This window comes from Brassica napus, chromosome C4 (genome assembly GCF_020379485.1).
Source record: "Brassica napus cultivar Da-Ae chromosome C4, Da-Ae, whole genome shotgun sequence".
Taxonomy (NCBI): domain Eukaryota; kingdom Viridiplantae; phylum Streptophyta; class Magnoliopsida; order Brassicales; family Brassicaceae; genus Brassica; species Brassica napus.
In genome coordinates, this window is record NC_063447.1 from 60,140,908 (window position 1) to 60,168,206 (window position 27,299).

The 27,299-nt window shown below is 37.6% G+C and overlaps 4 protein-coding genes, 1 long non-coding RNA gene and 2 pseudogenes across 11 annotated transcripts; 3 read left to right on the forward strand and 4 right to left on the reverse strand.

Moving 5' to 3' along the window:
• Positions 1-1,842: 1,842 nt before the first annotated feature.
• Positions 1,843-2,591, reverse strand: LOC106394107 (annotated as a pseudogene).
• A 648-nt stretch (positions 2,592-3,239) lies between these two features.
• On the forward strand, positions 3,240-7,637 carry LOC106391587 (protein RETICULATA-RELATED 5, chloroplastic). The gene is made up of 7 exons (XM_013832272.3): positions 3,240-4,014; positions 4,552-4,681; positions 4,793-5,323; positions 5,666-5,773; positions 5,859-6,407; positions 7,137-7,250; positions 7,333-7,637. Exons 1-7 carry the CDS (start codon positions 3,398-3,400, stop codon positions 7,492-7,494), a joined length of 2,211 nt encoding a protein of 736 aa, XP_013687726.2. The 5' UTR covers positions 3,240-3,397; the 3' UTR covers positions 7,495-7,637.
• Positions 7,638-9,029: 1,392 nt separating this feature from the next.
• Positions 9,030-12,975, reverse strand: LOC106447533 (annotated as a pseudogene).
• A 654-nt stretch (positions 12,976-13,629) lies between these two features.
• LOC125585681 lies at positions 13,630-15,593 on the forward strand. 4 transcript variants are annotated; one of them, XR_007322673.1, is made up of 6 exons: positions 13,630-14,123; positions 14,224-14,369; positions 14,474-14,625; positions 14,714-14,860; positions 15,040-15,099; positions 15,182-15,593. It is a non-coding gene; the product is annotated as an uncharacterized LOC125585681 (long non-coding RNA). The 4 variants fall into 4 exon arrangements; XR_007322675.1 differs by having other exon boundaries at positions 13,672-14,123; positions 14,479-14,625; positions 14,948-15,099; XR_007322672.1 differs by having other exon boundaries at positions 13,698-14,123; positions 14,479-14,625.
• A 1,286-nt stretch (positions 15,594-16,879) lies between these two features.
• On the reverse strand, positions 16,880-17,794 carry LOC106394109 (cytosolic sulfotransferase 18-like). The gene has a single exon (XM_013834712.2). It carries the CDS (start codon positions 17,792-17,794, stop codon positions 16,880-16,882), a length of 915 nt encoding a protein of 304 aa, XP_013690166.2.
• A 2,207-nt stretch (positions 17,795-20,001) lies between these two features.
• Positions 20,002-22,408, forward strand: LOC111197884 (amino acid transporter AVT6D-like). Of its 2 annotated transcripts, XR_007322676.1 has the most exons (6): positions 20,002-20,501; positions 20,982-21,134; positions 21,219-21,425; positions 21,500-21,965; positions 22,048-22,310; positions 22,341-22,408. XR_007322676.1 is itself a non-coding variant. In XM_013832274.3 (5 exons), the coding sequence occupies exons 1-5, from the start codon at positions 20,129-20,131 to the stop codon at positions 22,214-22,216; spliced, it is 1,368 nt and encodes a 455-aa protein (XP_013687728.2). In that variant the 5' UTR covers positions 20,002-20,128; the 3' UTR covers positions 22,217-22,408. The 2 variants fall into 2 exon arrangements, 1 of the variants encoding a protein (XP_013687728.2); XM_013832274.3 differs by having other exon boundaries at positions 22,048-22,408.
• Positions 22,409-22,805: 397 nt separating this feature from the next.
• On the reverse strand, positions 22,806-25,149 carry LOC106391594 (ribosome biogenesis protein NOP53-like). Of its 3 annotated transcripts, XM_048755197.1 has the most exons (10): positions 24,874-25,149; positions 24,465-24,640; positions 24,316-24,367; positions 24,191-24,216; positions 24,034-24,117; positions 23,715-23,953; positions 23,511-23,633; positions 23,264-23,453; positions 23,079-23,158; positions 22,806-22,988 (listed from the first exon to the last, which is right to left on the reverse strand). In XM_048755197.1, the coding sequence occupies exons 1-10, from the start codon at positions 25,040-25,042 to the stop codon at positions 22,982-22,984; spliced, it is 1,146 nt and encodes a 381-aa protein (XP_048611154.1). In that variant the 5' UTR covers positions 25,043-25,149; the 3' UTR covers positions 22,806-22,981. The 3 variants fall into 3 exon arrangements, with proteins under 3 accessions (XP_048611154.1, XP_048611153.1, XP_048611155.1); XM_048755196.1 differs by having other exon boundaries at positions 23,264-23,633; positions 24,874-25,142; XM_048755198.1 differs by lacking the exon at positions 22,806-22,988 and having other exon boundaries at positions 23,075-23,158; positions 24,874-25,142.
• Between the last annotated feature and the right edge of the window lie 2,150 nt (positions 25,150-27,299).

Below are 27,299 nucleotides of genomic sequence, written 5' to 3' on the forward strand. Positions count from 1 at the left end.
AGCTGGTTTGATATTTGGTTTCTTTAAAATCTCAACTTCATTAGTCAAAAGTGGGTACGAAGCACGAACCCTGACTATGTTCACATTTTTGGGTCGAATAATCTAACCTCTCGTTACAAGTGGGATGATATTCTTTGAAAAAAAAGATTTCAACAGAACTCATTCCACGAGTAATATATATCATGTAGCGAAGACTAAGAAAACAGGTTACCTATAAGATATATCCAAGGAAGAATCAACTCAGTGACTTGGACCCCAAAAAGAAAAACAGTTCAGGAGAGGTGACCTAAAATTATTCAGATATTCAGTTTGTTTTTGGTAGCCGAGTGTTTTAGACTGAGCCCCAAACAAAACCTCAAACCTGTGACTTATATGTATCTCAGATTGGCCAAACATGTAAATCTAGTGAATCAATTTTTGGCTTGGGCATACATTTGATTACTCACAAGAAAGTTACCTTGTGGAAGAATCAAATAGTGGATTGGTTAGTGATACGAGCCTTCGGAACTGCCCTAAGCGATTAAAAATAAAATGCCTACATTTAATTACAAAATGTTACTATAGTTAGTACATATAGTAGAAATAAATAAAACTAATCAACTAAACAAAACATTAGTCTTTACTTTTTCAAAGAAAAGTTAAACTTTAAAATTTCAATCGATTAACCAATTCTATTAAAATAAAAAATATGTCTTTAATATTTTATATGAATGTTCTTAAATAAGTATAAAATAGTCAAATCATACAATCTTTTATATGATATGACCAGTTTTTATTTATTATATTACATTTAAAATTATTATATACAATTTTGGTTTCTTAAGTATGAAAACTATAATTTTATAATATACTCTTGTTTTCTTTATTCTAATTATCATAAAAAATTCTTTAAACATTTCATTTCATTTGTATTCTTATTAATTGAATAGAGAAAACTAAAAAAATACCCCTTATTGTTCTGAGAAAATTGGATGCCTTAAGCCAATGCTTCAAATTTTTACATTGAGCACGGCTCTGAATTTATGACTAGTTACAATATTTACAGACCTAAATCGTTGAAGAACAAATATATAGTAACATTTAACTACTTCTCTGCTTGGTTTCGAATTAAAATTTGATCATACAGTTGTCAGTCATACATGTATTTTTTTTTTTTTTTTTTAAGTTTGTCATGGCTGCTAAGTACGAAATTTTCAAGATACGAGGAATGAAAACTTTCTTTCAATGCTGTCTTTGTAATGCTCTCAAATCAAATAACATACTATTTTCTTGCCGATGCTGATCGAGTATTGGAAATGGACAATAGAAGCAATACTTCTCTCTCTCTCTCTCTCTATATATATATATATATATATGAGAATCTTTGAACAGGAGTTGGAACAGGAAAACATTGTATTCGGCAAAACTGGATTCGCTTCTCTACAATACTTGTATCTGGTTTCCAAAACTTGTTACTTGCTAGAGACGAAACAAGCAACTCTTCATAGGTTTTATCAGTTAATAGCCGTTTAAATGCTTGTCCAGTAACATAAAACCATACCGAATGTATTAGAATGTATCAGTTTCAGAGTAAATTAGTTACCTGAAGTCCCTCAACTCACATAATCAATCAGTCCTAAGGACGCTTAACTAATGTGCTGAGTGAAATTCACACCAGTGTATGAGAACTCGACGATGAAAGCAAGAGACAATAAGACAGAACAAGATCACCTAACAAGTATGAGTACACAATGCAGCAATTTCGAATCTACAATCTCCCATTCTCTTCCTCATCTCCAATCTAAACTCTTTTCACTTAAAAACAATCTTTATCTGTAAAAAGCTTTCTAAATGCAAAAGAACTCAAACAACAACCGAGTTTCAAATTGATATAAAGGTTACATCTTTAGATCGAATCTACACTCAAAACCCTAAACCCATAAACAGAGTTTACAACTATGAACGAACTCAAACTCGTCCCGCTACAACTGAAGCAGCAGCAGAAGTAGAGTTACCAATGAACGAGAGCAACCCAGCATTAGCAGCAGGCTCTTGCTCATCCAAGAACAAATCATCCGGAACCCTAAACGTACCGTGCAAGCAAACGATCGCCACACCAACAGTCAACGCCGAAGTCAACAAAGACCCAACACTCGTCATAAACACAACCACAACCGTCGTCACGACAAGACCAAGCAACGTCTCGCGATCCGAGAAGCTACGTCCGAACACAACCAGAGGCCGGTCCGAAGACCGGAAGAGGTAGAGGAATATCCACGCGGCGAGGAGAGAGAGGAGGACGAGGAGAGAGAAAGGGTGGGAGAGGAGGGAGAACGCGAGGACGAGGGAGATGATGGCGGAGTAGTTGACTTTGAAGTAGGAGAGGTTCTTGCGGATCCGGGAGAAGGAGTCGGTGAGAGAGTCGGGTCTCTAGCGAATGAGTTTCGATCGGCGAGTTCCGTCCATGGGCGGCGCTGAGAGAGGCTGTCGCCGAGGGAGGAGGAGAGGCGGGAGAGGAATGTGCGGAAGGGGTGGGGGTGGGGGTGGGGTTGGGTGGCTTGCTGGTTGGTGACGGGGAGAGTCGCCGGAGAAGACATTGGTGTCGGTGGAGTGTGTCTGTGGAAACTGAAGTGGAGGCAAAACCGTGTTATTGTAAGTAAGGCCTAAACGTTATGGGCCTAATATTGTTGGAACAGCCCATTATGAAAAGTTCAAATGAACATTAGACTAATGGGTAATTCTGTTAACATTAAATCATTATTAGAAAATGAAATCATACAAAATACAAATATATTTTCACATTTTGATCCATCATAAAAATAATATGAAATTGTCAAAAAAAACAAAAATATGAAATTGCCATTATAAAAACATATCGAGTTAGATTTAGTTTCCTGCATTTTTTAGAGTATGATTTTGTTATATTCGTTTAAATAGCCAGTCCTAAGATTTTGAAGACTAAAAATTTTAGCACAAATTTGAACATATACATCTTTTAATAATTTAAACACCATCATATTTATGTATATTATTTTAAAAATTGTAAAGATATCTATGACCAGTTTTGTTCATAATTGTTTCAATCGTATATATAGTTTATAGTGGAAAATAATATCTTCGAGTATAAGAATAATATAACGGCATATATTCCATAGTTTCTTTCTCGTTGTCATTATTATCTACACAATTTTTCTTCAACATTGTCCATAATTTTTTTTCTGGTTATAAAATTGATAGACCTAACAAAAACAAATTATACAGAAAAATGGATGCGATTTTAAAAAAATTTAATACGATGAAAAAACCAGAGCCACGTCTTTTCATGCGAGATGGACAATCAAACTAAACTAAACTACTGTCGTGTGATGTCTATTCTTCTCTCAGTTCTAGCGAAGCAATAAGCTGACGTGTACCAAAAATGAAGCCCACGACCAATGGGCTCTTCGCTTCTCAATCTTCTCCCTCCTTCACGGCTCCGAGATTCCGCGGCCACCTTCCGATCACCTTCACATCCTCCAACCACCACCACAAGAAGAATAAAAAGAATCTCGCAAACGTCATCACTCTCTCCTACCGAGTCACATCCTCTCGCCGCGCAATTCTCGTCGCACCACCTCTTCTCGCCGCCGCTATTTCCTTATGGCCGTCTGTTTCCTCCGCCGCGGGGGATATCTCTTCCATCGTGCCGGCGGATGCTTCGCCGGAACCACCAGCTACTCCCCCTCCTCCTCCTCCTCCTCCTCCGCCGCCGCTTATAGAGGAGATAACATCTAGAATATATGACGCGACGGCGCTAGGTGAGCCGATGGCAGTTGGGAAAGACAAGAAGAGAGTGTGGGAGAAGCTTCTGAACGCGAGGATTGTGTACTTAGGTGAGGCGGAGCAGGTGCCTACGAGAGACGATAAAGACTTGGAGCTCGAGATCGTGAGGAATTTGAGGAAGAGATGCGTTGAGAGCGAGCGGCAGTTATCTCTAGCGTTGGAAGCGTTCCCTGTTGATTTGCAGGATCAGTTGAATCAATACATGGATAAGAGGTTTGAGTCTAGTTCCTGGCACTTGCAATTTTTTTATGTGTTAGGCCTGGGCGTTTTGGTATCCGGTTAAGTTGGGGTTTTCGTGTTTCCGAGTTCGGCCTAGTCGGCTTCATTCGGGGGATATATATGTTTGGACTGAGTTTGGTTAATAATACTTTGAGTTAGTTCGAATAGGTTTTATAGTACTTACTAAGATCCATTTTGGATTCAAGTTCATTTCGGATTCAATTAATAATACTTGGGGATCTGGTAGTTTTATGGTTAGACCAAAATATACATGAAATTAGTAATTAAAATACATATTTTAGTTTTACTCATTTTGGCTACTAATTCGTATTTTAGGGTTGTTTTTCGGGTATTTTGGTTTCGGATAATATTCCGATATTCAAAATACCACCCCACAAGATCCATTCGGATACTTTTACATCTCGGATCGGATACAGATTTGAGTTTTTTGGTTAGGATCTTAGGTTCAGTTACAAATGTCATGTCCATGCTTACTCTGTATATTAACTCCAGTTCTTGGATTGGTTCCAGGATGGACGGAGAGGCATTGAAGTCGTATGTGTCACATTGGCCTGCTCAGCGTTGGCAAGAGTATGAGCCTCTCTTAACTTATTGTCGTGATAACTCAGTTAAACTCATTGCTTGTGGCACTCCTCTCAAGGTAATATATTACTATAAAGATGTGTTAAAAAATATATATATTACTATTAAGATGGTAGTAGCCTTTCTAAGAATATGCATCTTCTATACTCATGTCATTAACTTGATGCAGGTTTTAAGAACTGTACAAGCTGAGGGTATCCGCGGTCTTTCAGAATCTGAACGTAGACTATACACTCCTCCTGCGGGTTCAGGGTTCATCTCAGGGTTTACTCCCTTCTCACGCAGCTCTTCACTCAACATGAACCCCCTCACACAGATTGTTCCGTTTGGACCAAGCTCTTATCTCTCCGCCCAAGCCAGAGTCGTTGAAGACCATACAATGTCACAAGTTATCTTACAAGCAGTTGCGGACGGAGGTGGGACTGGTCTTCTGTTAGTGGTGACAGGGGCCAACCATGTCGAGTATGGTTCAAGAGGAACAGGGTTGCCTGCTAGGGTGTCAAGGAAGATTCCTAAGAAGAGTCAACTTGTTGTGTTGCTTGATCCTGAAAGACAGTTTCTGAGGAAAGAAGGTGAATCTCCAGTTGCTGATTTCTTGTGGTATTCTGCGGCTAGACCATGCAGCAGAAACTGCTTTGATAGGGCAGAGATTGCTCGGGTGATGAATGCTGCTGGTAGGAGCCGTGATGCTCTTCCTCAGGTAGAGTTTCTGTGATTTCTTTAATAAGCTAGAGTCTCTGTGTGATTGTTATTTACTGCATCTGATATTGTTTTTAGCAATGTTCTAAAAATCGGTTTAGTCGGCAAATCGGTAATAAGCGAAATAATTTTCTATAACAATTTTAAAATAATTGGTCTAGGCGGCGCCTATATGCCCGACTATGCACTAATTCTCTATAAAATGCCTAACTACCGCCTAACGATTTTTAGAACATTATAGCTTTTAGAGTTGACTCTAGAGTTAAATTTTTTTTTTTCCTCTCACTTTACTTTTTTATGTCATTAGTTTATCATGAGATAACCGTTTCCATTGTTTTTTCAGGACATTCAAAAGGGATTAGACCTTGGTCTGGTGTCACCTGAGATTCTACAGAACTTCTTTGATCTGGAGCAATATCCTCTTATTGCAGAGCTTACACAGAGGTTCCAGGTACATCCATTTTAGAAGATATTCTTTAAGTAGTTTAGTGAGACTTTTATCTTTTGTTTTTTTATAATGATCCTCTCTGTTACAGGGTTTCCGAGAAAGGCTGTTAGCAGATCCCAAGTTCCTAAACAGATTAGCAATTGAAGAAGCTATATCAATAACAACAACACTTGTAGCTCAATACGAGAAGCGGAAAGAAAACTTCTTCGAGGAACTAGACTACGTTATAACCGATAGCGTAAGAGCATCAGTTGTTGATTTCTTCACAGTTTGGCTGCCTGCACCAACCTTGTCTTTTCTCTCGTACGCTGATGAGACAGCTAGACCAAACAGCATAGATGCACTAAGAGGCCTCCTAGGATCCATACCCGACAATGCGTTTCAGAAAAGTCTTGGTGGAAAAGACTGGACTCTGAATCTTAGGATTGCTTCGGTTATTGTCGGTGGATTGAAGCTTGCTGGTGTTGGTGTTGTTTCCAGTTTTGCAGCTGTGGGATCTTCAAATGCTTTGTATGCGATAAGGAAGTTTATTAAACCGGAGTTGGCTGTTTCTGAGCAAACAAAGAGGTCTCCTATGCTGAAGACGGCCGTTGTCTATGGTGGTTATCTGGGGACATCTTCAAATATTCGTTACCAGGTAAAGCTGATTCACACTGCTTTACTTATCCACTTAGTAATTAATGAACAGTAGTAAAACTTACTGTAGGGCATATAGACTGAGAATCCAAAACCAAACCGCAACCAAACCTAAAATTTAACAGTAGTAAAACTTACTATATGACCTACGCCTTGGCAGATAAACCGAAAACTCAAAACCAAACCGGAACCAAACTGAAAAAACAGAACCCAAAATCGGATAGTGTTCACAAATATCCGAACCGTTCTTTTATCTTTGGAACCGAAAAACCAAAAGCGAACTGAGAACCAAAAATATTAATTAGGGCAATTCTCTTAAATAGCTTTTTTTTTTAAGTTTTTATCACAAAAATAGTCCTTAAAAAGGAAAATAACCAAAATAGCTTCTTTTTATTCAGAAAATTTTAATTTTATTTTTGAAACATTATACTCAAAACTTAAGGAGGTCATTTTTCTACTTGGATATTTTTGTGACAAAAAACTAAAAAAATATCCTATAGAATTTCTCTATTAATTAACGTATTTAATTTTAAAATTACCAAATATTCTAAAATTAATATGTATAAACCAAAATGATTACCGAAAAACAAACCGGAAACCAAACGTCCATGTTTAATGACCACATGAATATATTATGCCTTTGCATCTTAAGCCATGAAAGGCCTTTTGATGAATGACATTATGCTTTGAATGTTTGAGTCTAACATCAAACTTAACCTCAATTTTGCAGATAATTGCTGGTCTAATAGAGCATCGCATCTCTGACGAGCTTTCTTCTCAACCACTACTTGTAAACATGATTTCGTTTGTGGTCAGAGTAGCTAACTCCTACTATGGAACTCAGGTCAGAATCAGGCCTGTACTAACCAACATCTCTTATTGATTTTTTTTCTTATATTCATTCCATTTTTTTCGTACAAATGCAGCAATGGATTGATCTTGCACGCTCTACGGGTCTGCAAGCTCAAAAAGGTGCCACGGCTTCCAATCAAATCCCAGAGGCTTTGAGCCAACCTACAGTGGAGATTGTGGAATATAGTACTACTACTACAGAAGAGGCAACTATGGATGATCTCAAGAACCAATGATTTTTATGCGGCTATTTCTACTAGGTATCAAACTGGTAAAATGTGTATAAAAGCTTTTGATGTATCTTCATTTGAGTTGTATTTTTGTATCATAGCTTCTGTGAAATAATGATTCATTAATGAATATATTTTCTTAAATTTAATATTGATCTTCAAGATCGATATTGTTAGGAGATTTTCATCCTTGTTCATTGTTCTTCGATATTTTCATCAAATTATCTCATATTCTTACAAAGACAACATGTGAAAGGCAGAAGAGTAGTTAGGGCGATCTGGATGCAGAAACACTAGAAGACTATACCGGCACATTTGTAGCCGCAGATTGGGGTCTCGTCGAGACGTATGAGACATTGACTTCTACATTCTAAGCGATGCTTAGTTTCATGCGTTAACTTCAGAACCTGCTTTGATGATTCTTAAGTCAAAACCTAACAGATGAATTCAAGAATTTGAGCTTCTTGGAGATAGTTTTGCATTGTGTTTGTTCCTCTCGGGCACATGTAGACTTGTACTTGCTAATATACATTTGAATGAAATAGTTACAAAGTGGTTCTTCATCATATCGTGTCCCATTATCCATGACTCTCATATTTACCATAACATTTTATAGAACAAAGGTATACAAAATCTTCGGACATGGGAACCTCAAGAATGGAAGGGAGCATGCATCGAGAAGCACACCAAACGCAAAATGGTCTACAAATGGAGGTGTTGGATACAGAACACGCTTTATGTAATTGATCAAGCCCTTCTATATATAATCTTACTTCTGTGCCATGCTTGATGTATGAGTAGTCTCCCACAACGCATGGAACATGAAGTGTGATCCCACAATCATTACATGTATAGAACCATTCCTTTGGGTCCAGTTTTGCTTCACATGCTTCACACCAATATTCTCCACTCACATTGCTTTCACCGTAAGACAAGAAAAGAGGATGATCATCATACCTGTTCCCCATTACTTTTTTTGGCAAAAGAGCGTCCTTGAATTCCAAGCTAAAGTCACACTCATCACAGCTAAGCTTTTTTTTCTCAAACAGCGATGATGAACTTGATACATAGTACAACGGATGTGGATGGCTTTCGTGTACAAATGGTTCTGAAATTGAACCGCATTGTACATCTAGCGTAGTCTTTCGGGATGAGTTATAAGATTCGTACCGGAAGCCGGAGAATCGTTTACCACAAAGACAACAAATTCCTAAGCGAGAAACTGTGTTTAGTGTGAATGGTAGGTTGGAGCACACATGACGTTTCTTACGAGGAAGGTTAGCACATTTTTCGTGGAGAATAAAGTCGCATTTCCGTCGTTTCTGGTGGTGAGATTCTGTCTTCTTGTTGTTGTGGAGTGTCCATGAAGAAAGGGATGTGTGTTTGAGATTTGAAGTTTGAAGTTTCAGTAAGTCATGACTTATAGAAGCTTTGCTTAGAAAGAAACAAGTAGCATGATGTTTCTTGGCTCGTCGGAACACGTACATAGTAGGAGCACCAAACACATTCGGAAAAGTGTACACTACCCACAAATAATGTAATTAATTAACCAAAAAAATATTTATTGATTGAGATGCTCATAACATCTTGCAGCCATGCATGCTGAGCCTTCCTAGCTCACAATATATATCTACAAAAGATGTACATGGGACTTTATACACACAGCTATACGTTTTTATTGTATTTTGCACATCTTTCTTTTTGTTTTTTGGACAAAATAATATCTCGCAAAAGTCTAAAAACGAAAGCGTTCACGACAAAAGGCTATGATAACGATGCCATCTTCTTCCTGCTCCCTCCTCGAACAAATCAAATCAAATCATCCCTCTCATGGCCGCAAATTTTCCGCTAATTATCTCCGGCGGCTGAGAGAAAAATGACTCCGGCGATTAAAGCGCCTCTCTTACCTAACCAAGAACCTTCATCATCATCGGAGAACGAGAAGCACGGCTCCTTCGCCGGATCATGTCTATTACCGCGTTCAAATTTCTCCTCCTCCGCCTGTAGAGGAGATAACGTCTAGGATCTACGACGCGACGGCGCTAGGTGAACCGATGGCAGTTGGGAAAGATAAGAAGAAAGTGTGTTGATATGCCTTGAATCTGGATGTTACATCTAGGCGATGGATGTTACATCACGTACATCATACCGACTCGGTTGCATCAAGAGCGTTGCATCAAGTTATTATAGATGTTACATCTGATTTTAGATACGAGATGTTACTATATATATCTTGTATTCGAAGTAACCCTAAACTTGTACTCTGTAAACTCAATATCGCCTCCAATAATAAGATCTCTCTTTGCCCGTGGATGTAGCCAAGTTGGTGAACCACGTTAAATCTCTGTGTCGTTTTTACATCGTTTTTATTCATCTGTTTCCGCATCTGTTTCTTCTCACAATTGTTACAACAGAGTGTGGGAGAAGCTTCTGAACGCGAGGATTGTGTACTTAGGTGAGGCGGAGTAGTTGCCTACTAGAGACGATAAAGACTTGGAGCTTGAGATCGTGAGGAACTTGAGGAAGGGGTCGTTGAGAGTGAGCGTCAGTTATCTCTTGCGTTGGAAGCGTTCCCTGTTGATCTGCAGGAGCAGTTGAACCAATACATGGATAAGAGGTTTGAGTCTAGTTCCTCGCACGTGCATGCAAAAAGCTATTTTCTTGCTTTTCTCTGTGTTAGGCATGAGCGTTTTGATACCCGTTTAGGTCGTTTTGATACCCGTTTAGGTCGGGATTGAATTTTTTGTGTTTCCGGGTCAGCCTAGTCGGCTTCATTCGGGGTATACATATGTTTGGACTGAGTTTGGTTAATAATACTTTGAGTTCGGATAGGTTTTATAATAGTACTTCGGGATTCAAGTTCATTTCGGGTTACTAATAATACTTCGGAATCAGTTTTTTTACTGCTAGATCAAAATGAACATGGGATTAGTATTTGAATTATTTATTTTGGTTTCATAAACTCGTTTTGGATACTAATTCGAATTTCCAGGTTGTTTTTCGAATATCCATTTGGATACGGGTTTGTTTCAAATAATATCCGATATCCCAAAATACCACCCCACAAGATCCATTAGGATATTTTTATTGTTCGAATCGGATACTGGATTTGAGTTCTCTTTGGTTCGGATCTTAGGTTCAGTTACAAATGTCCTGTCCATGCTTACTCAGCATATTAACTCCAATTCTTGGATTGGATGCAGGATGGACGGAGAGGCATTGAAGTCGTATGTGTCGCATTGGCCTGCTCAACGTTGGCAAGAGTATGAGCCTCTCTTAACTTACTGCCGCGAGTTAAACTCATTGCTTGTGGCATTCCTCTCAAGGTAATCTGTTTAGTACTAAGATGGTAGCCTTACTAAGAGTAACTTAATTTATAATATTCATTCGAATAAAATGACTACAAAGTGTTTATTCATCATAGCGTGGCCCATTCCGTTAATGCTTCCAGTCTTTACCTAAACATTTTTCAGAACAAATGTATACAGAACCTCCGGACATGAAAACCTTAAGAATGGAAGGGAGCATGCATCGAGAACCACACTCAAAGCAAAATGGTCTACAAATAGAGGTGTTGGATACATAACACACTTCAAAAGAATGACGCTATTCTTCATAGCTTACTTTTGTACCATGCTTGATGTATGAGAAGTCTCCCACAACGCAGGGAACATGCAGTGTGATCCCACAATCATTACATGTATAGAACCATTTCTTTGGGTCCAGTTTTGCTTCACATGCTTCACACCAATAATATTCTCCATTCACATTGCTTTCACCGTAAGACAAGAAAAGAGGATGATCATCATACCTGTTCCGCATTACTTTTTTCGGCAAAACAGCGTCCTTGAACTCCAAGCTAAAGTCACACTCATCACAGCTAAGCTTATCACAGCTAAGCATTCGTCTAACCATATAACCCGTTGAATCTGATACATGGTACAACGGATGTGGATGGCTTTCATGTACAAATGGTTCTGAAATTGAACAGCATCGGACATCTAGCGTAATTTGGAATGACACATTAGATTCGTACCTGAAGCCGGAGAATCGTTTATCACAAAGAAAACATTCTTCAGAGCGAGAAACTGTGTTTAGTGTGAATGGCTGGTTGTGGCACACATGACGTTTCTTACGAGGAAGGTTAGCACATTTTTCGTGGAGAATAAAGTCGCATTTCCTGCAACTGTAGAACGATTCTGAACCAATTTGGAAGACGCATGCTTCACAAACTATGTTTTCATGTAGAATCTGGCCATCTTTGTTGATATATAAATTATGATCATGGCTGAAATGTCTTATTGTGCTATCATCAACCACCTCGAATGGCGCAATCACTTCTTCTTCGGGCATCCCTTCCAGCTCCACATTATCCCAAACATCTTTTCTCGTTGCGCATCTTGCGTGAACAACAAAAGTAGAACATTTGGAGCAAGTATAAGCCCCGTAGAACCCATCCACTTTCTTACGGCAAACTCCACATTTCCATGGAGACTCTCCATGTCCCAGGCGGCGAGTGTAAGAGATGCGGTGATCATGGCGGTTGATGTTTATAACGCGTGGTAGATCGATGCATTCTCGATGAATCATGAAATTGCACTGAAGACAAAAATAAGAGCTTCGGTCACCTAACGCCCCACAAGCATTGCAAGTGAAGTCCATGCGTCTTGGGACAAGATGAAGTTGATGTTCATGTGTCGTCGAGCTTACCACACAAACTGGTGGTGGGTTTGTCTTACAACCTCTGCATATGCTGAAATTACAAACATCACAATGGTGCAGTTTTTTATCTTCCAAATGCCAGGGCTTGCTGTCGTCAAACTCATCCCCGCAAAGAAGGCATTTTTTGTCGGCATAATCAGGTGGAGAACTAATTGACTTGAGTGGGTGCTCGGGATGGGAAGTGTGGTATGCTCCTGGAGCTTTATCGACACATCGAAGATGGATGGCAAATTTGCACTGATGACATCTGTAATAATATTTATGTTTATAGCCAATGTTAAAGCCACACACTGCGCAATCGTATTCCAAGCTGTCTGACGGCTCTCCATATGATAGTTTGAGTGGATGCTCGTGTAGGCATGAATTTTCAGAAATAACAAGTGGGGGTGGTATCCTCACACACTTCATATCTATCTGGAAGTCGCATATTGAACAGCTGTACCCAAGTATGAACCTTTGTTGACATAAACTGCAAGCATTATGCAAATCATCATCCTGGATCAGTGTGAGAGGGTGCTCGGGATGAAAAGAGTTGATGATTTCAGGTAAGGCTTCAGCGCATTCATTATGGAACGCTTCATCACAGCCAAGCTCATTGCAGCGGTAGCCTCCGTATATGCGGTATTGATTTTCGCCGCATGCACCACACCATATGGCCTTTAGAAAGCGAGTACAAGGTCTGACAAGATGTTCGTGAAATGGTATCTTTATTTCTTCCATGATACGAAGCTTTTCTCTTCTGAGCTACTGATTTCTTTCAGGGTTTTTTATTGAGAAAAAGACAAAAATAGCACTAAATCAAGTTTATGTTCCCAAACTAGCACTCAAGGTCAAAAGTCACAAAAATAGCACTTAATGTTTTATCAAAAGTCACAAACTTAGGGTTTAGAGTTAAAGGGTGGGGTTTAGAGTTTAGGGTTTAGAGTTTAGGGTTTAGGGTTTATGGTTTAGGGTTTAGGGTTTAGGGTTTAGAGTTTAGGGTTTAAGGGTTTAGGGTTTAGAGTTGAGAAATGAGGTTTTGGGGATAAGATTTCAAATTTTGAAAAATAAAAAAATTAAAATTTTCAAAGGATAAACTTAGAAAAGTGTTATTTTGGTCATTTTAGTTTTTGAGTGCTATTTTTGTGATATAAACTTAGAAATGTGCTATTTTGGAGATTTGCCCTTTTTTATTCTTCTAATTTCTTACAGGAATTTTCAAAGTGTTTTATCTTTTTCAGGATATTGTAACTCAAGACCACATGAAATGATGTTTATCCCTTTGAGATTGAGATATTGTTGTAGATTAGAAATAGTTGGCTGCCAATAAGTGAGCATTCAAGTCTGTGAATGGATGGATACAAATGATCTCGTCCCCACCATTTGAGACTCAGATGATGCACTCAATTACTCATGTGAAGACGAGGCTTGGGCCAACCTCTTTTTTTCTTTCAGAAACTCAAGTACAGGTTTCTTGCTAAGCCCATACTAATTCCTTTAAGCCCATACCAATATTTATCACATTAGACCATGATTATAGGAATTTCTTAGTATGGGTTTTTAAGTTATTGAGAGATTTAATTAAATCAAAATAAAATTAAAAAGCCATTACCGATCGTTGAGACGAAAGGCATTTATTTTTCTTTTTTTTCTTTTCTCTTGTTTTTCTCCGTCTTCTCCGATTCTCCGCCAGACCAAGATCGTGTCTGACGCTCCGACGAAGATTGTGTCTGCAATCGCTGCGACTTGTGGTGTGGACTAAGTCGGCTTTTGAGCAGGATCTATGGATTGTTTGAGAAGCCGTCGGAGAAGGAGAAGGGGTATGTGCTTCCCAGGGCTGATAGTGAAAATGGTGAAAACTGTCACGTGAGAAGACTTGGAAGAAGAGCTTCGTCTGCTGGCATCTTACAGAGGCCAAACACTGACCAAAACTGGTATGTGGTAGTTTTTTCATTAGACAAACTCTGCTTCACGTTTTAGCTCTGTGATATTGTCCTTGCTATATACATGTTGTGACTGATTTTGATAAACTAGTGCGAGGCATGATGTATTACCGAAGGGCTTTGGAGCTCCAGGCCTTCCTTGATATGGCAAAGGATGAAGGTGCCTCACGAAACTTTGTTATGATTACTTCTAAAACCTGTGTACACATTCCTGAATCTGTTTTCCCCAAAAGAGAGGTAAGCCTTCATCCAACCAAAAACACAGTTATTGTAAAATGTTTATATATTAATTACCTAAAAATGTTTATATATGAATGATTAAAGAATATTGAAAAAAATAGAGCAGGTTCAAGATGTTCAATATGCAATTTGATGAGTTGCATCAGAGACAATCACAATGGACGGTTCCAGACACAGAGCTAAGAGAGTCACTAAGACTTGCTGTTGCTGAAGTATTATTGCCTGCTTATAGATCATTCCTCAAACGCTTTGGGTAAAATCCTTTTTCTCTCTTACCTGCAAAAGCTTTTCAACATATTTTTAGTGTCAAGATGTAAACCTTAAAGAGATTTAAATTGTAGGCCTCTGGTTGAGAGTGGTAAGAATTCTCAGAGATACATAAAGTATACAGCTGAACATCTTGAGAGATTGGTGGATGAGTTGTTTGAAGGAAAGTCTATGAACGAACCACGACGGTAAAATCAAACTACCAAAGCTCATTTTGTAAGGTAAATTTCTGTCAAGCTACTTCACTTCTGTCTCCGTTGTATATGGAGTATCAACAATTCGTGTTTGTTTGTTTGTATTTTTCTTAGTGATGAGTGTGTAAATTACTTGGAAACAAGTTATTTCTCTTTTGTATAACGTTTACGTATCAAGCTTTGAGCTAAAACCTGATCTCTGGCAGAAAGTATCAAGCTTTGAGCTTGATGATTCTCTAGTTCATTGTGTTCTTCCAAGATTTGAGGTAATTTAAATAAATGGGTTCTCACTAGTTTTCCATTCTTCTGATCTGTGCTTATATAGTGGTTTGATCTTTTGTCTTTAAGATAGAAGATGGAGCAGTTCAAAGAGAGGAAGTTCACAGAGAATGTGGTAAAGGTGTCACTTCTTCTAAAGCTCTTTGTGGTCACATGGCTTGTCACTTTGAGAGAGAATAGAGGGTGTCATGTTCTCATTTTTTCAGGTCAAGAAGAGTGTAAAGTCATCAGTCATCAGTCATCAGTCATCAGTCACAGACTTGTGTAGTAATCACTTGTGCAATGCTTACGTACTAACTCTTGTAGTCTTGTAGTCTTGCAAACTCTTGTAGTCATCAGTCACGGACTTGTAAAGCTTTGTGTCTATATAAACTTGTGAACTCTTGTAGTGTTGTGAACTCTTGTAGTCTTGTCTATATAAACTTCTGAACTCTTGTAGTCTTGTCTATATAAACTTTGTATACCAAACTTTTATTCACAACACAACACTCTTCTTCATTCATCACACATCTTCTCTCAAGTTCCTTCTCAAGTTCTTTTTTGAAAACAAGTTTCATAAACAGGTTTATAAACAAGTTTCCTTCGACTTGTAAACAAGTTTTATAAAAAAAATCATCTCATGGTTTCTTTTTCTCAAAATATTTTTGAGGGATCGATCACTTGATGAAAATTTTGATCAACATTTTGATCAAACCTTTGAGATTTTTTCCATTCATTACCTTTGAGAATTTTGAGAAAAAGACAAAAATAGCACTAAATCAAGTTTTTGTTTCCAAACTAGCACTCAAGGTCAAAAGTCACAAAAATAGCACTTAATGTTTTATCAAAAGTCACAAACTTAGGGTTTAGAGTTAAAGGGTGGGGTTTAGGATTTAGGGTTTAGGGTTTAGGGTTTAGAGTTTAGGGTTTAGGGTTTAAATTTTAGGGTTTAGGGTTTAGAGTTTAGGGTTTATGGTTTAGAGTTTAGGGTTTAGAGTTTAGGGTTTAAAATTTAAGGTTTAGGGTTTAGAGTTTAGGGTTTAGGGTTTAGAGTTGAGAAATGAGGTTTTGGGTTTAAGATTTCAAATTTTGAAAAATAAAAAAATTAAAATTTTCAAAGAATAAACTTAGAAAGGTGCTATTTTGGTCATTTTAGTTTTTGAGTGCTATTTTTGTGATATAAACTTAGAAATGTGCTATTTTAGAGATTCGCCCGAGAATTTTTCCATTCAAGCTCAGATTTTTTTTTCGAATTATTCTCGATTATTGTACTAATCTTTGTTTTTATGTTTTTTTAAATCTATATTTTAAATGTTATCTTTTAATATGTTTTATTTAATAAATAAATTTTTTAAGAACCCCTAATTATGAAACTCCCATTGGACTGCTCAAAATGGAATTTCTTAACTAGAGTTATTAACCCCACTTAAATACATTTAAAATATAAAATAATTGTTAAGAAGGACAAGAAGTCTGTTTGAGTTACTTCCCTGTGAACATGAACTACTCAAACAGTAAAAAGAGTTTGTGTGACGATTACGGTTTCACATGTGACTGTGTGACAGGTGTAACTTGGTAATCTAGTTGGTTGGAAGATGAATAATAAGAAGGTGCCAAAGAAGAAGTGGTCTGCTGAGTCCAAGTTTTCTCAGGCTTACTTCTTTTGTAATATATATATTTTTCACTAGGAGAATTGTTTTGGCACTTTTGCTCTAATGTTAACTTATAATTAGCTTACTCATGGCCACTCAACAACATAAACTATATGATCATTATGAAGCATTATTATTAAAAAATGTTGAGATCCAAACCAGATCCTCTCCATTTCATTTCAGCAATGTCTTCAAGCTCCTTCATCATCTCTTGTGTAAGATGATTCTTCCAATCTCCAACCACACCTTTCCTAAAGAACATCTTATACTTAGTTCCACTCCAGTGAACTCCTTCTCCTGTTTCTTTACTTGCACCCCTCAGATTCTCGAAGCTACACTCTTTCACCACCTTCTCCACCATCGTCTTACACCCCAAGAAGTCTGCTATCCTCTTCACGTTCTCTTCTGGTTTTCCTTTCAGTTCTTCGTAAGTGAGGAACAACACACCGTCTCGGTCTCTTGCTTCCCAGAACTCGAGTACGTGTTCGAAGTAGGGACCGGCCGGGACAATCCCCTTGCAGAAGTCATCAAAGGCTTCTTGGATGGAGATCTCGGTCCCGAACTTGTTGTTGTAGAGATGCCAGAGAGAGACGAAAGTGTCAGCTGGGTGGCGAGTTATGTAAATGACTTTGGACCCTGAGGTCATGACAGTGTCCGGTAAAAACGAGAGAGGGAGATGGGTGTTGAACACTCTAGGACAAGAGATCTTTGTTGTGTCCTTTGATGGGTTTTCACCGAACAACTCGATCTCCAAAAAGGGTACGACCTCGTGGGGGTTGAGGTTATCCAGATGGTCACGGTCGTCGTGTATGGTTGAGCTGTGTCTGAGAATGGAAAAGGTTAGAGCTTTGAGCCAAGTAGTGCCGGTTTTGGGGAAAGAGGCGAGGATTATGTCGGAAGGAAGAGGTGTGTAGTGTGCTCTTATAGCTTCAGAGGCAGTGATGAACTCTGGTTTGAACCAGAAGCCTTTGTGTCTAATGCGTTGTCCGTCGACCCACCACTTGGCTTCTGGTGGTGAGAGTCTGTCTTCTTGTTGTTGTGGAGTGCCCATGAAGAAAGGATGTGTTTTGAGATTTGAAGTTTGAGCAAGTCAGTGACTCATATAGGCTTTGCTTAGAAAGAAACACGTAGCATGAATTTTTTGGCTTATAGAAAACACGTAGCATGAGTTTTTTTCGCTTATAGGAACACGTAGTAAGAGTTTTTTGGCCTAACCAGGCACCAGATGGTACCCGAAAGATCTGGAGACCTCATGCTTCCTACCAAACATATTCGAAAACGTATACACTATACAAATATATTCTCTTTTTCTTTCATACAAGATTTTATTGATTTAACACGGAGATATCCTAGATTTATGGAAGAATTTAGAAACTAATTTGTAAAAATAAATGCATTCCACGAATACACTCTTTTTAGGTGTGCAAATGAGCGAAAGCATAAAGTCATAATTATGTAGATATCCAAGAACAATATAACTTAGTTTCGTACATCATATAAATCAAACCTCAAACGTATTAGTGTCAAATTTCCGTCTCTTTACCATTCAACAGACATATAAGATCCTTATTGCTGGAAGAAAAAACAGAAGGTTTAAATTTGGTGGAGGTTCTGTTCAATTACTAAAGTTTTGTTTTGTTTTTTTTTTTTTTGACATCTACAGTTTTTGTTAAATAATCCCACTATTTGTGGTCCATCTAGTGTACTTTACCAACCTACCTTGTCTTTTTAAAGACCCCCATAGTACATAATACAGTTAAAATATTTCAACTTGAAATGCAGAAAATATACTAACACTACTGGATCATTGAAACATTTCACTGTAAGATGTGTGTAAATGACCAGTCATCATATCTTTGACGAGGCATATCACTAGTAGAGATAGCAAATTGATAGTATTATTCGGTAATGTTTTTTTGTAATCATGAAAATATTAAGTAATGTTGTCTTCCATGCATCCTGCAAAACATAACTGTATAAGCTGAATTAATAGACCATTTGATTCGATGTTTTTTGTGAGCTTCAGATAAGATTGTCGTCATGCTATCAAATTAATTCTTTGACAAGATCTGAGAACTTTGCAACATCTTCCTCATCAGTGGCTCCAGCAATGCCCTGTTCATTTTATGCAATGAAAATCTCAAACAAGAGCAAACAAGTAAGGCTTTGCGGTGTTGGCTATTGTTTTTTAAATTCAATGATGATAAGCTGAACAGTAAAATCAACTATTATATTTGAATTTTCATTGAAAAGCTTCGAGATACTTTTGAAAAAACTCAATTTAGGCATGTCACTTTATTCATAAACCAAAGTTTAATTAAAGAGTTATTCTTGGGTTCACCCCCTAGAAAATTGTCATTTTAAATCTAGTATCTTTTAATTAAGGAAACCAAATAACTTGTCAAATTATATTATTTTTTCAAAATAAAATTTAAAAATAAATAAAAATAATATATAAAAAACGAATTCAAAAAAAAAAATGTTGTCAACAAAACACTAAACCCTAATACTAAACCCTAAACTCTAATCCTAAACCCTAAATCCTTGGGTAAACCCTAAATCTTTGGGTAAACCCCTAAACCCTTGGAAAAACACTAAACATGTTGTCAACAAAACACTAAACCCTAAACTCTAATCCTAAACCCTAAACCCTTGGGAAAACCTTAAACCCTTGGGTAAATCCTAAACTCTTGGGTAAACCCTAAACCCTTAGGTAAACCCTAAACCCTTGGAAAAACACTAAACATTTGGATAAATTCTAAATTCTAAATCTTAAACACTAAACTCTAAATCTTAAAAATAAATATTTTTTTAAATAATCTTTTTTTAGAACTATTGTTATTTCTCTTTATTTAATTTTTTATTTTTTATTTTAAAAGCATAATATAATTTGGTAAGTTATTTTGTTTCCTTAATTAAAAGATATTAGATCTAAAATGACAACTTTCTAGGGTGAACCCAAGAAAAAGTCTTGATTAAATGATTCTAATACAACCTTTTGATTGAGATACTAAATATTTTAGCCATGCATGCTGGGCCTTCCTAGCTCACAATATATTTTACAAATGATGTACATGGGCCTTGATATACACTATAATGGGCTTTATTTGTTATAAAGCAGCAGCAGCCCAAGATACGTATTCACATCGTTTTCATTATATTTTACAAATCTTTCTTTTTGTTTTTTGGACAAAATATCTTGAAAAATTCTAAAAACGAAAGCGTTCACGACAAAAAGGCTATATATGATAACGATGCCACGTCCTTTTGACGTTGCCATCTTCTTCCTGCTCCCTCCTCGAACAAATCAAATCAAATCAAATCAAATCATCCCTCTCATCGCCGCGAATTCTCTGTTTAATCATCTCCGGCGGCTGAGAGAAAAATGACCCCGGCGATTAAAGCGCCTCTATTACCTAGCCACGACCCTTCCTCATCATCACCACCCGAGGAGAAGCACGGCTCGTTCGCCGGAGCAATCTTCAACGTCTCAACGAGCATAGTCGGAGCCGGGATCATGTCGATTCCCGCCGCGTTCAAAGTCCTCGGCGTAATCCCGTCTCTATCGATAATCGTGATCATAGCGTGGCTCTCGAACGTGTCGGCCGGGTTTCTGATGAAATCCACGGTCGCCGGAGATGCGACGACTTACGCCGGCGTGATGAAGGAGTCGTTCGGGAAGCCTGGATCCGTCGCTGTTCAGGTTATCACGATGGTGGTGACGTTTGGGTCAATGATCATTTTCTCTATTATCATAGGTAAAAAGTTTTTAAGTCTCTTACGAATCTTAAACTATTAAATTGGTTTGGTGACTTGTTGTTTGTTAATCGGGTCAGGTCGTTGCGGTTTCGGGTTATTCGGGTTGGGTTATTTAGGACACTTTTAGGAACTAAACATTTTTCGGACCGAGTTTGGTCGGGTTTCTATTTTGTAAGTAGAAATAGTTTGGATTTGGTTTTTAAATCCGACAAAAGCCAGAAAATCCGAATTAAATCCAAAAAAAAATATTTAGATAATTTGTGTTATCGAATAACTTAGTTATATTACTATAGTTATTATTAATTTAAAAGTGAAATAATTAAGATTTTTAAATATATAAATTATATTTGGGATATTTGGTTAACTGTTCGGTTCGGTTTTCGTTTTGGATTTAGAGAAATAGTAACCAGAAGTGGTTATTAAGCTCTGGTTCCAGTTGTGTATTTAGAGAATTAATAACATTGTTTTACTTCTCTTAGGTGATGTTCTCTCTGGTAATGAAAAGGGAGGAGTTATACATTTGGGTCTTCTTCAAGGATGGTTTGGTTCTCATTGGTGGAACACGAGATTCTTTAGTTTGTTATTCATCTTCGTCTTCCTCTTCCTTCCCTTAGTCTTATGCAGACGCGTTGGTACGTTTTTTTAAACCACAAATCTTTAAAGAAGACTTTGCTTTTGTTGTTTGTTGTTCTGATGGTTTTTGTATGTTTCTGTAGATAGATTGGCTTTAAGCTCTGCGATCTCGTTTCTGCTTGCGCTATTCTTTGTTATCATAAGCTCCGTGCTAGCGATTGTAGCACTCGTGCAAGGGAGAACAAAGAGTCCAAGACTCTTCCCTGATCTCAACAATGGAGGACAGTCTTTCTTCAACCTCTTCACTGCTTCACCTGTGATTGTAACAGCCTTTACGTTTCATTTCAACCGTAAGAAACCGAACCTTTACACTCTTTTTACTGTTCTTTGATTCTGAAGTTATTATGGTAAATTGTTTCTGCAGTCCATCCGGTTGGATTCGAGCTCAAAGATCCATTACAAGTGCTTTCAGCAACAAGAGTCTCTGTGATTTTATGCGCTACGATCTACTCAGCGACTGGTCTCTTCTGTTACCTTCTCTTTGGGGATGCAACAATGACTGATGTTCTTATGAACTTTGATGAAAGCTCCGGTTCTTCAATAGGTTCGTTGCTAAACGACATCGTTAGAGCCAGCTACGCGATTCACCTCATGCTTGTGTTTCCTCTGCTCAACTTCTCCTTGAGAGCCAACCTCGACGAGCTATTGTTCCCTAAGAAGGTTTCTTTGGTGAATGACAATAAAAGATTCTTCGGACTCACTTTTCCATTGCTCATATCTTGTTTCTTGGCTGCTATTGCTATACCGGACATTTGGTACTTCTTTCAGTTCTTGGGATCAACTTCTACTGTCTCTATAGCATTCATCTTTCCAGCTGCAATTGTCTTGAGGTACACATTTATTAGCTCGTCTTCTGTACTTCTAACTGATTCAGGTTCAAATCTGATTAACTGTTTTTTGGAATAATGGAAGGAATGTGAATGGTATCTCAACGTTGAAAGAGAAGATTGTTGCTTCAGTAATGTTTGCTCTTGCTGTTGCCACAAGCATCATTGCCATTTCAACAAACATATACAGCTTCACAGAAACAGAAGAAGCATTAAATTTTTTAAGCAGTCACAGTCTCTTCAAGAATCTGTAAAGATGGTAGGAGTTTCAAGATTGCATTGTATTTTTTCATATGAATGTAAAATAGGTTGTGAATGAGTGGTGTAATAGCAGAACTTCAGGAATTGGTTGTTTTTTTTTTGTAACACATTCAATTGGTATGTTTGTATTGGGGGAAAAGATTGAATCAAACAAATAAGAAGATTAAATATTATTTCTTTGCTTATTTTGCCAGCTATATTGAAGCAAAGACTAAAAACAAAGATAATGCTTATTTTGCCAGCTATGACCGAAGATAATGTTTATCCAATGATTGAAGCAAAGACTAAAAACAAACTCAATGTTAAAAGTGAAAACACAACATTTATTAGCTCCCATACTGCACAAATCATATGATAGCAAGAACACAACATGACCTACTTTGTTCACAGTATGAGACCATTTGCTTTGAGAAAAAAGCTTTAGACAGTTGTGTAAGTAATTTGCAAATCCACCATATTTTAGCAAATACTTAAAACGTACCAAAGAAATATCAAATACTCAGCTTCAGCTTGTGCCCACGCCTAATGCTGTACTGTTATAGTGACTTAAGGAATTTAAATGTTTATATGGGGTAGGGGAGATAAAACCAAACAAAGTAGAATATTATTTCATTACTGATTTGTTATAAAAAAGATTGAAGCAAAATGCCAAAGATTAAAACTTAATGTCAAAACACAACATATATGATTATAGTATCCGCTGCTGTTACCATAGTAAAAAGTTGTTTTTAAAACCAGCCGTTACAGTGAAAGAACTCCTAGTTCCTGCACAAATCATAATCATGATCTTATTAAGAACTCAACATTAACCTACTTTGTTTCACTGTATCGATTCAATTTACTATCAGAACTTACCTTCTAATGGTCTTTGATGGAACAAGTATTCCTCTCTTCTCAAGGCTCTTGAATCGATCTCTTGCAAGTGTGCAACACGCCTTCCAAAATAAAGAGAATGATCTCTCATCAGATTCTTGTCTACCAAGAAAACTCACAATGACCATAAACTTTTTGTTTCAGGGAAACAAGCGTATATATATTACCTTCAGCTTACGAAGTGAACCGGTCATCTCTTCTGTTAAGAGAACCTGAACAGGAGGAGCCTCATACTTGTGCTTTCCCAAACGAGGAGGACGTATCTTAAGCACTTCCTCCTTAGCAATGGTCTGTCTTATCTTTTTATTCAGCTTCTCCTTATCATCTTCAGCTATTTCTTTTATAATTTTCGGCAAGCTACAAAAATAAAAAAATAGTAAGAATAATATTTTGAGAAGCATTAATTCAAAATACCTGTCAATCTCTTTTGATAACTTCTCTTTATGCTTCTCCTTCGTCTCCTCTTTACGTAGAGCCTTTTGTCTAGCTCGCTTGTTCAACACCACACGTGTCACTCTCTTTGTTGTTCTTGCGGTTCTGCAGTATGTGAATCTAAGTCTTAGCCAATGCAGAATGTAAAACAAAACAACAATAAAGAAGAGAGAGGGAGAGTTTTACTTGTTCCCAGCTTCAGACACATCATTTGCAGCGTCTGCTTCCTCTTCACCTTCGCTACCATTGTCCACACCAAGAAAGTAGGCACTCTTTCCGTTGATTATTCTATTGCACACACTCAAAAGACCCGCCTCGTCTTCGATATTGTTGTTCCCATCGATAGTCAAAGGCACAGGCTCAGGTCCTAGCTCAGTTTTGTAAACTTTCTGCATTTCTTGAGCAACTGCTTCAGCCAACATATCCTGCAACACAATAGAACATGAGAGAAGACAATAAAGCTCAGGTCAGTGAGACATTAATCTATAGAGTAAAGAGTTTGTACCTCGTGACTTTCAGCTGTAGGGTTGTATGAGCATCCTGCAGGATCAACTTCTACTGCTGGAATAGTCGTAGTCATTTTCCAAATCTGTACAAACAATAAAAAGTGTTACAGTCTCAAAAACAAATCAACAATTTTATTTACAGGGAGACATTGTTACCTTTCTAGGGTTGCTCTCATCTTCTCCTGCAAGTTTTACACCAAACATTATATGTTAACATCTCTATCCAAAAGAATCAAAAGGATTCAGACCGAACTAAAAGTATAATATTTCACTAAGCAAACCTTTATTATCATCGCCCCACAAGTCCATCATTACAGAATCATCATCAACGTTCTGCAAAGAACAGAAAAAAAAATCATATGAAAATCAACCTCATGTCCAGACAATAACCGGTGAGCTTTTGCTACTGTGCTAACTCATTATCACTTACACTTTGAGCTTGTTTAGGTGTTTTGCTTTCTACAGCGTTTGTCTTCTTCTTCTTACTGATCTTTGACTTGGGCTTGGAAGATGACACCACCTGGACAAATGGGTTCTTCTTTAAAACACTGTCACACCGAAGCACTTTCTCTCTGCTCTTCTCAATCTTACGCTTCACCGGAAGGTCTGATATAAAAAAAGAACATAATAAAGTTTAAAACTTTCCTTTCTATAACATATAAAGATTACTCCTTTGCTCTCTAAGACGACTCAGAAACTCTAACGGGAGAGATTCCATCACTATGCTGATTCTAATGTATCGTAAAGGTGAATACTTTGCTGCTCATAAAACGTAAAGGAAGCTAAGCAGACACACTCTAAGCAAAACCCTTAAACATAGAGGGAGTTAAGAAGAGAACCGTGAGACTTCTCGACGCGGAAGAGGTCCTCGCTGGGAGCGGCGGAGAGGTTTCCACCGGAGAGAGCGTCTTTGGTGGTTTTCTCGAAGAAGTCTTCGATGTCCTCGGTGCTTATGTTAGCTCTCCATGCTTTTTTACCCTTTCTTGAACTCTTAGAACCCTTCCCCATCTCGTTCTCTCTCTCTCTCTTTATCTGTGTTGGTTTCTCTCGGCGGCGTGAAGGTTGGTTTTGGTGTCGAAAGAGGAGGAAGGAGGTGCTTCGAAGAAGAGGAGGATACTAGGGATAGGGCTTTAGATAGAACATAATGGGCCTTAGGTTGCTTTTATGGGCTTTAAGTAGAAATGAGATGGGCTTGTACATTTCTCAGTCTCATTCAATAGCTAATACATATTCTTGATAATTAAATATTAAAAGTATTTTAAAAAAATAATATGAATATCCAAATTTCTATATGCGAACCTAGCCCTGGGACGGATCCGGATATCCGGATCCGGATCCGTCGTATCCGTGGATTTAATATCCGGATCTGGATTCGTGGTTTCCGGATATCCGGGTTTCGGATATCCGTCTCGATATTCTATTATCCGCGGATATCCGGATCCGGATCCGTCAAAATAATGAAAAATAATTTTTTTAACAAAAAATACTAATTTTTTTAATATAATACATAAATTAAATATTTATAAATATATTTATATATGTTTATAATATTGTAAAATCTAAAATATAATATTATAAGATTAATTCATGTATAAATATTAATATATCAAATATAAATATTAATAAAATTTAAAAATTTAATGTATTTTAAAAACACGGATCCGGATCCGGATATCCGGACCTAAAAATTATGATATCCGGATCCGGATTCGGTTTGCACGGATCCAAGATTTTACTATCCAGATTCGGATCCGGTTTGCACGGATTCAAGATTTTACTATCCAGATTCGGATCCGGGCACTCCGGATATCCTATTTTCGGAGCGGATCCGGAGCGGATCTCGGATCGAATCCGGATCTCGGATAATAAGTCCCAGGCCTATGCAAACCAATGTATGTGATTATTATGTATTTTGTGTAAAATCATATCTAATTTCATATAACGTTTATGATTATGTGTGTCTAATTAAGTTGTTGATTGTCTACTCTGACTATTATAAATTATATAGATATATATTGTTAACGTGTGCAGTGTGCTCTCCCATATTTGTGGATTCCGACAAATAAGTTTTGTGAAAAGCTTAGGAACCTATATTGAATTTGTAAGAATTTCGAAGTTTTTGGTAGGAATTTAGATGAGTGATTTTGATAGGATTTTTTTTCTAAAAATTGGAGATTTATAAGATTTTTAATATTTAAAACAACATAAAACAAAAGATCATTTGACAGCCTCATCTCTGTTTCATCTCGAAACTACGAAATATCATTTGGTAACACCTCAGGCTTCGGTCTGAGAGGTCACGAGTTCGAGTCTCGGGCGGGGAGGAGTGTCCAGGGCCCGTAAGAAGGTACAGACGCCGGCTGGCTCCGGGCCTAGGTGGTGGGCTGGCCGAAAGCTGGTCAACACCTGGTTAATAAAATAAAAAAAATAATAAAAAAAAAAAAACTACGAAATATCATTTCACAGCTTCATCAAAACTACGGAAGATCATTTCACAGCTTAAAACTACGAAAGATCATTTCACAGCTTCATCTCTGTTTACAAAAGTTGTATATATCTCTCAAGCTAAATATTCCACTCGTCTCTTCTCTTTTGACCTTGCCGCATGACACAAAAACAAAGCATACACACCTTTTCCAGTCTCCATAAAACACTTTGCAGGAGTTAAAATTATTTATACGACTAATTATAGCACTGGAAAATCTGAAAATTTAAGTGGAACCGTCCTTTTTGGTGTAACTGTTGGAAATCTTAAATGAAATTTTTATCTTCCGTCATCAATCAATTGTCTCCAACATGTATTGCTCTTATTCATCACTCTCTTTCTATCTCTTTCGTTTTACGAAAAATATCTCGTAAGAATCAAAAACAGAGCAGTTCTATCTCGCTCTTTCGCTGAGAGCTTCCATGTCTGAAACCAAACACAACAAAGCTTGACTCTTCCTCTCAAATTTCCTGTTTCTTTCAAAACCCATGAAATTTTCTCAGGAAAATATGAATTGGGTTTTCTCAGAAATCAAAACCCAGAATCGCCTCTCTCCTTCATCAATTCCACAACCACCACCATTAACTATCTGATCCAACACAAACTTCAACCTCAACAGCAAACCAGTCCAAGCATTCTCCTGATAATCATAATCCTATCGATCATCTTCTTCATCTCAGGTCTCCTTAATCTGTTAGTCAGATTCCTCCTCACACCACCGAGAAGAGACAGAGAAGATTACTTCGACAACGTCACTGCTCTTCAAGGCCAGCTTTTCCA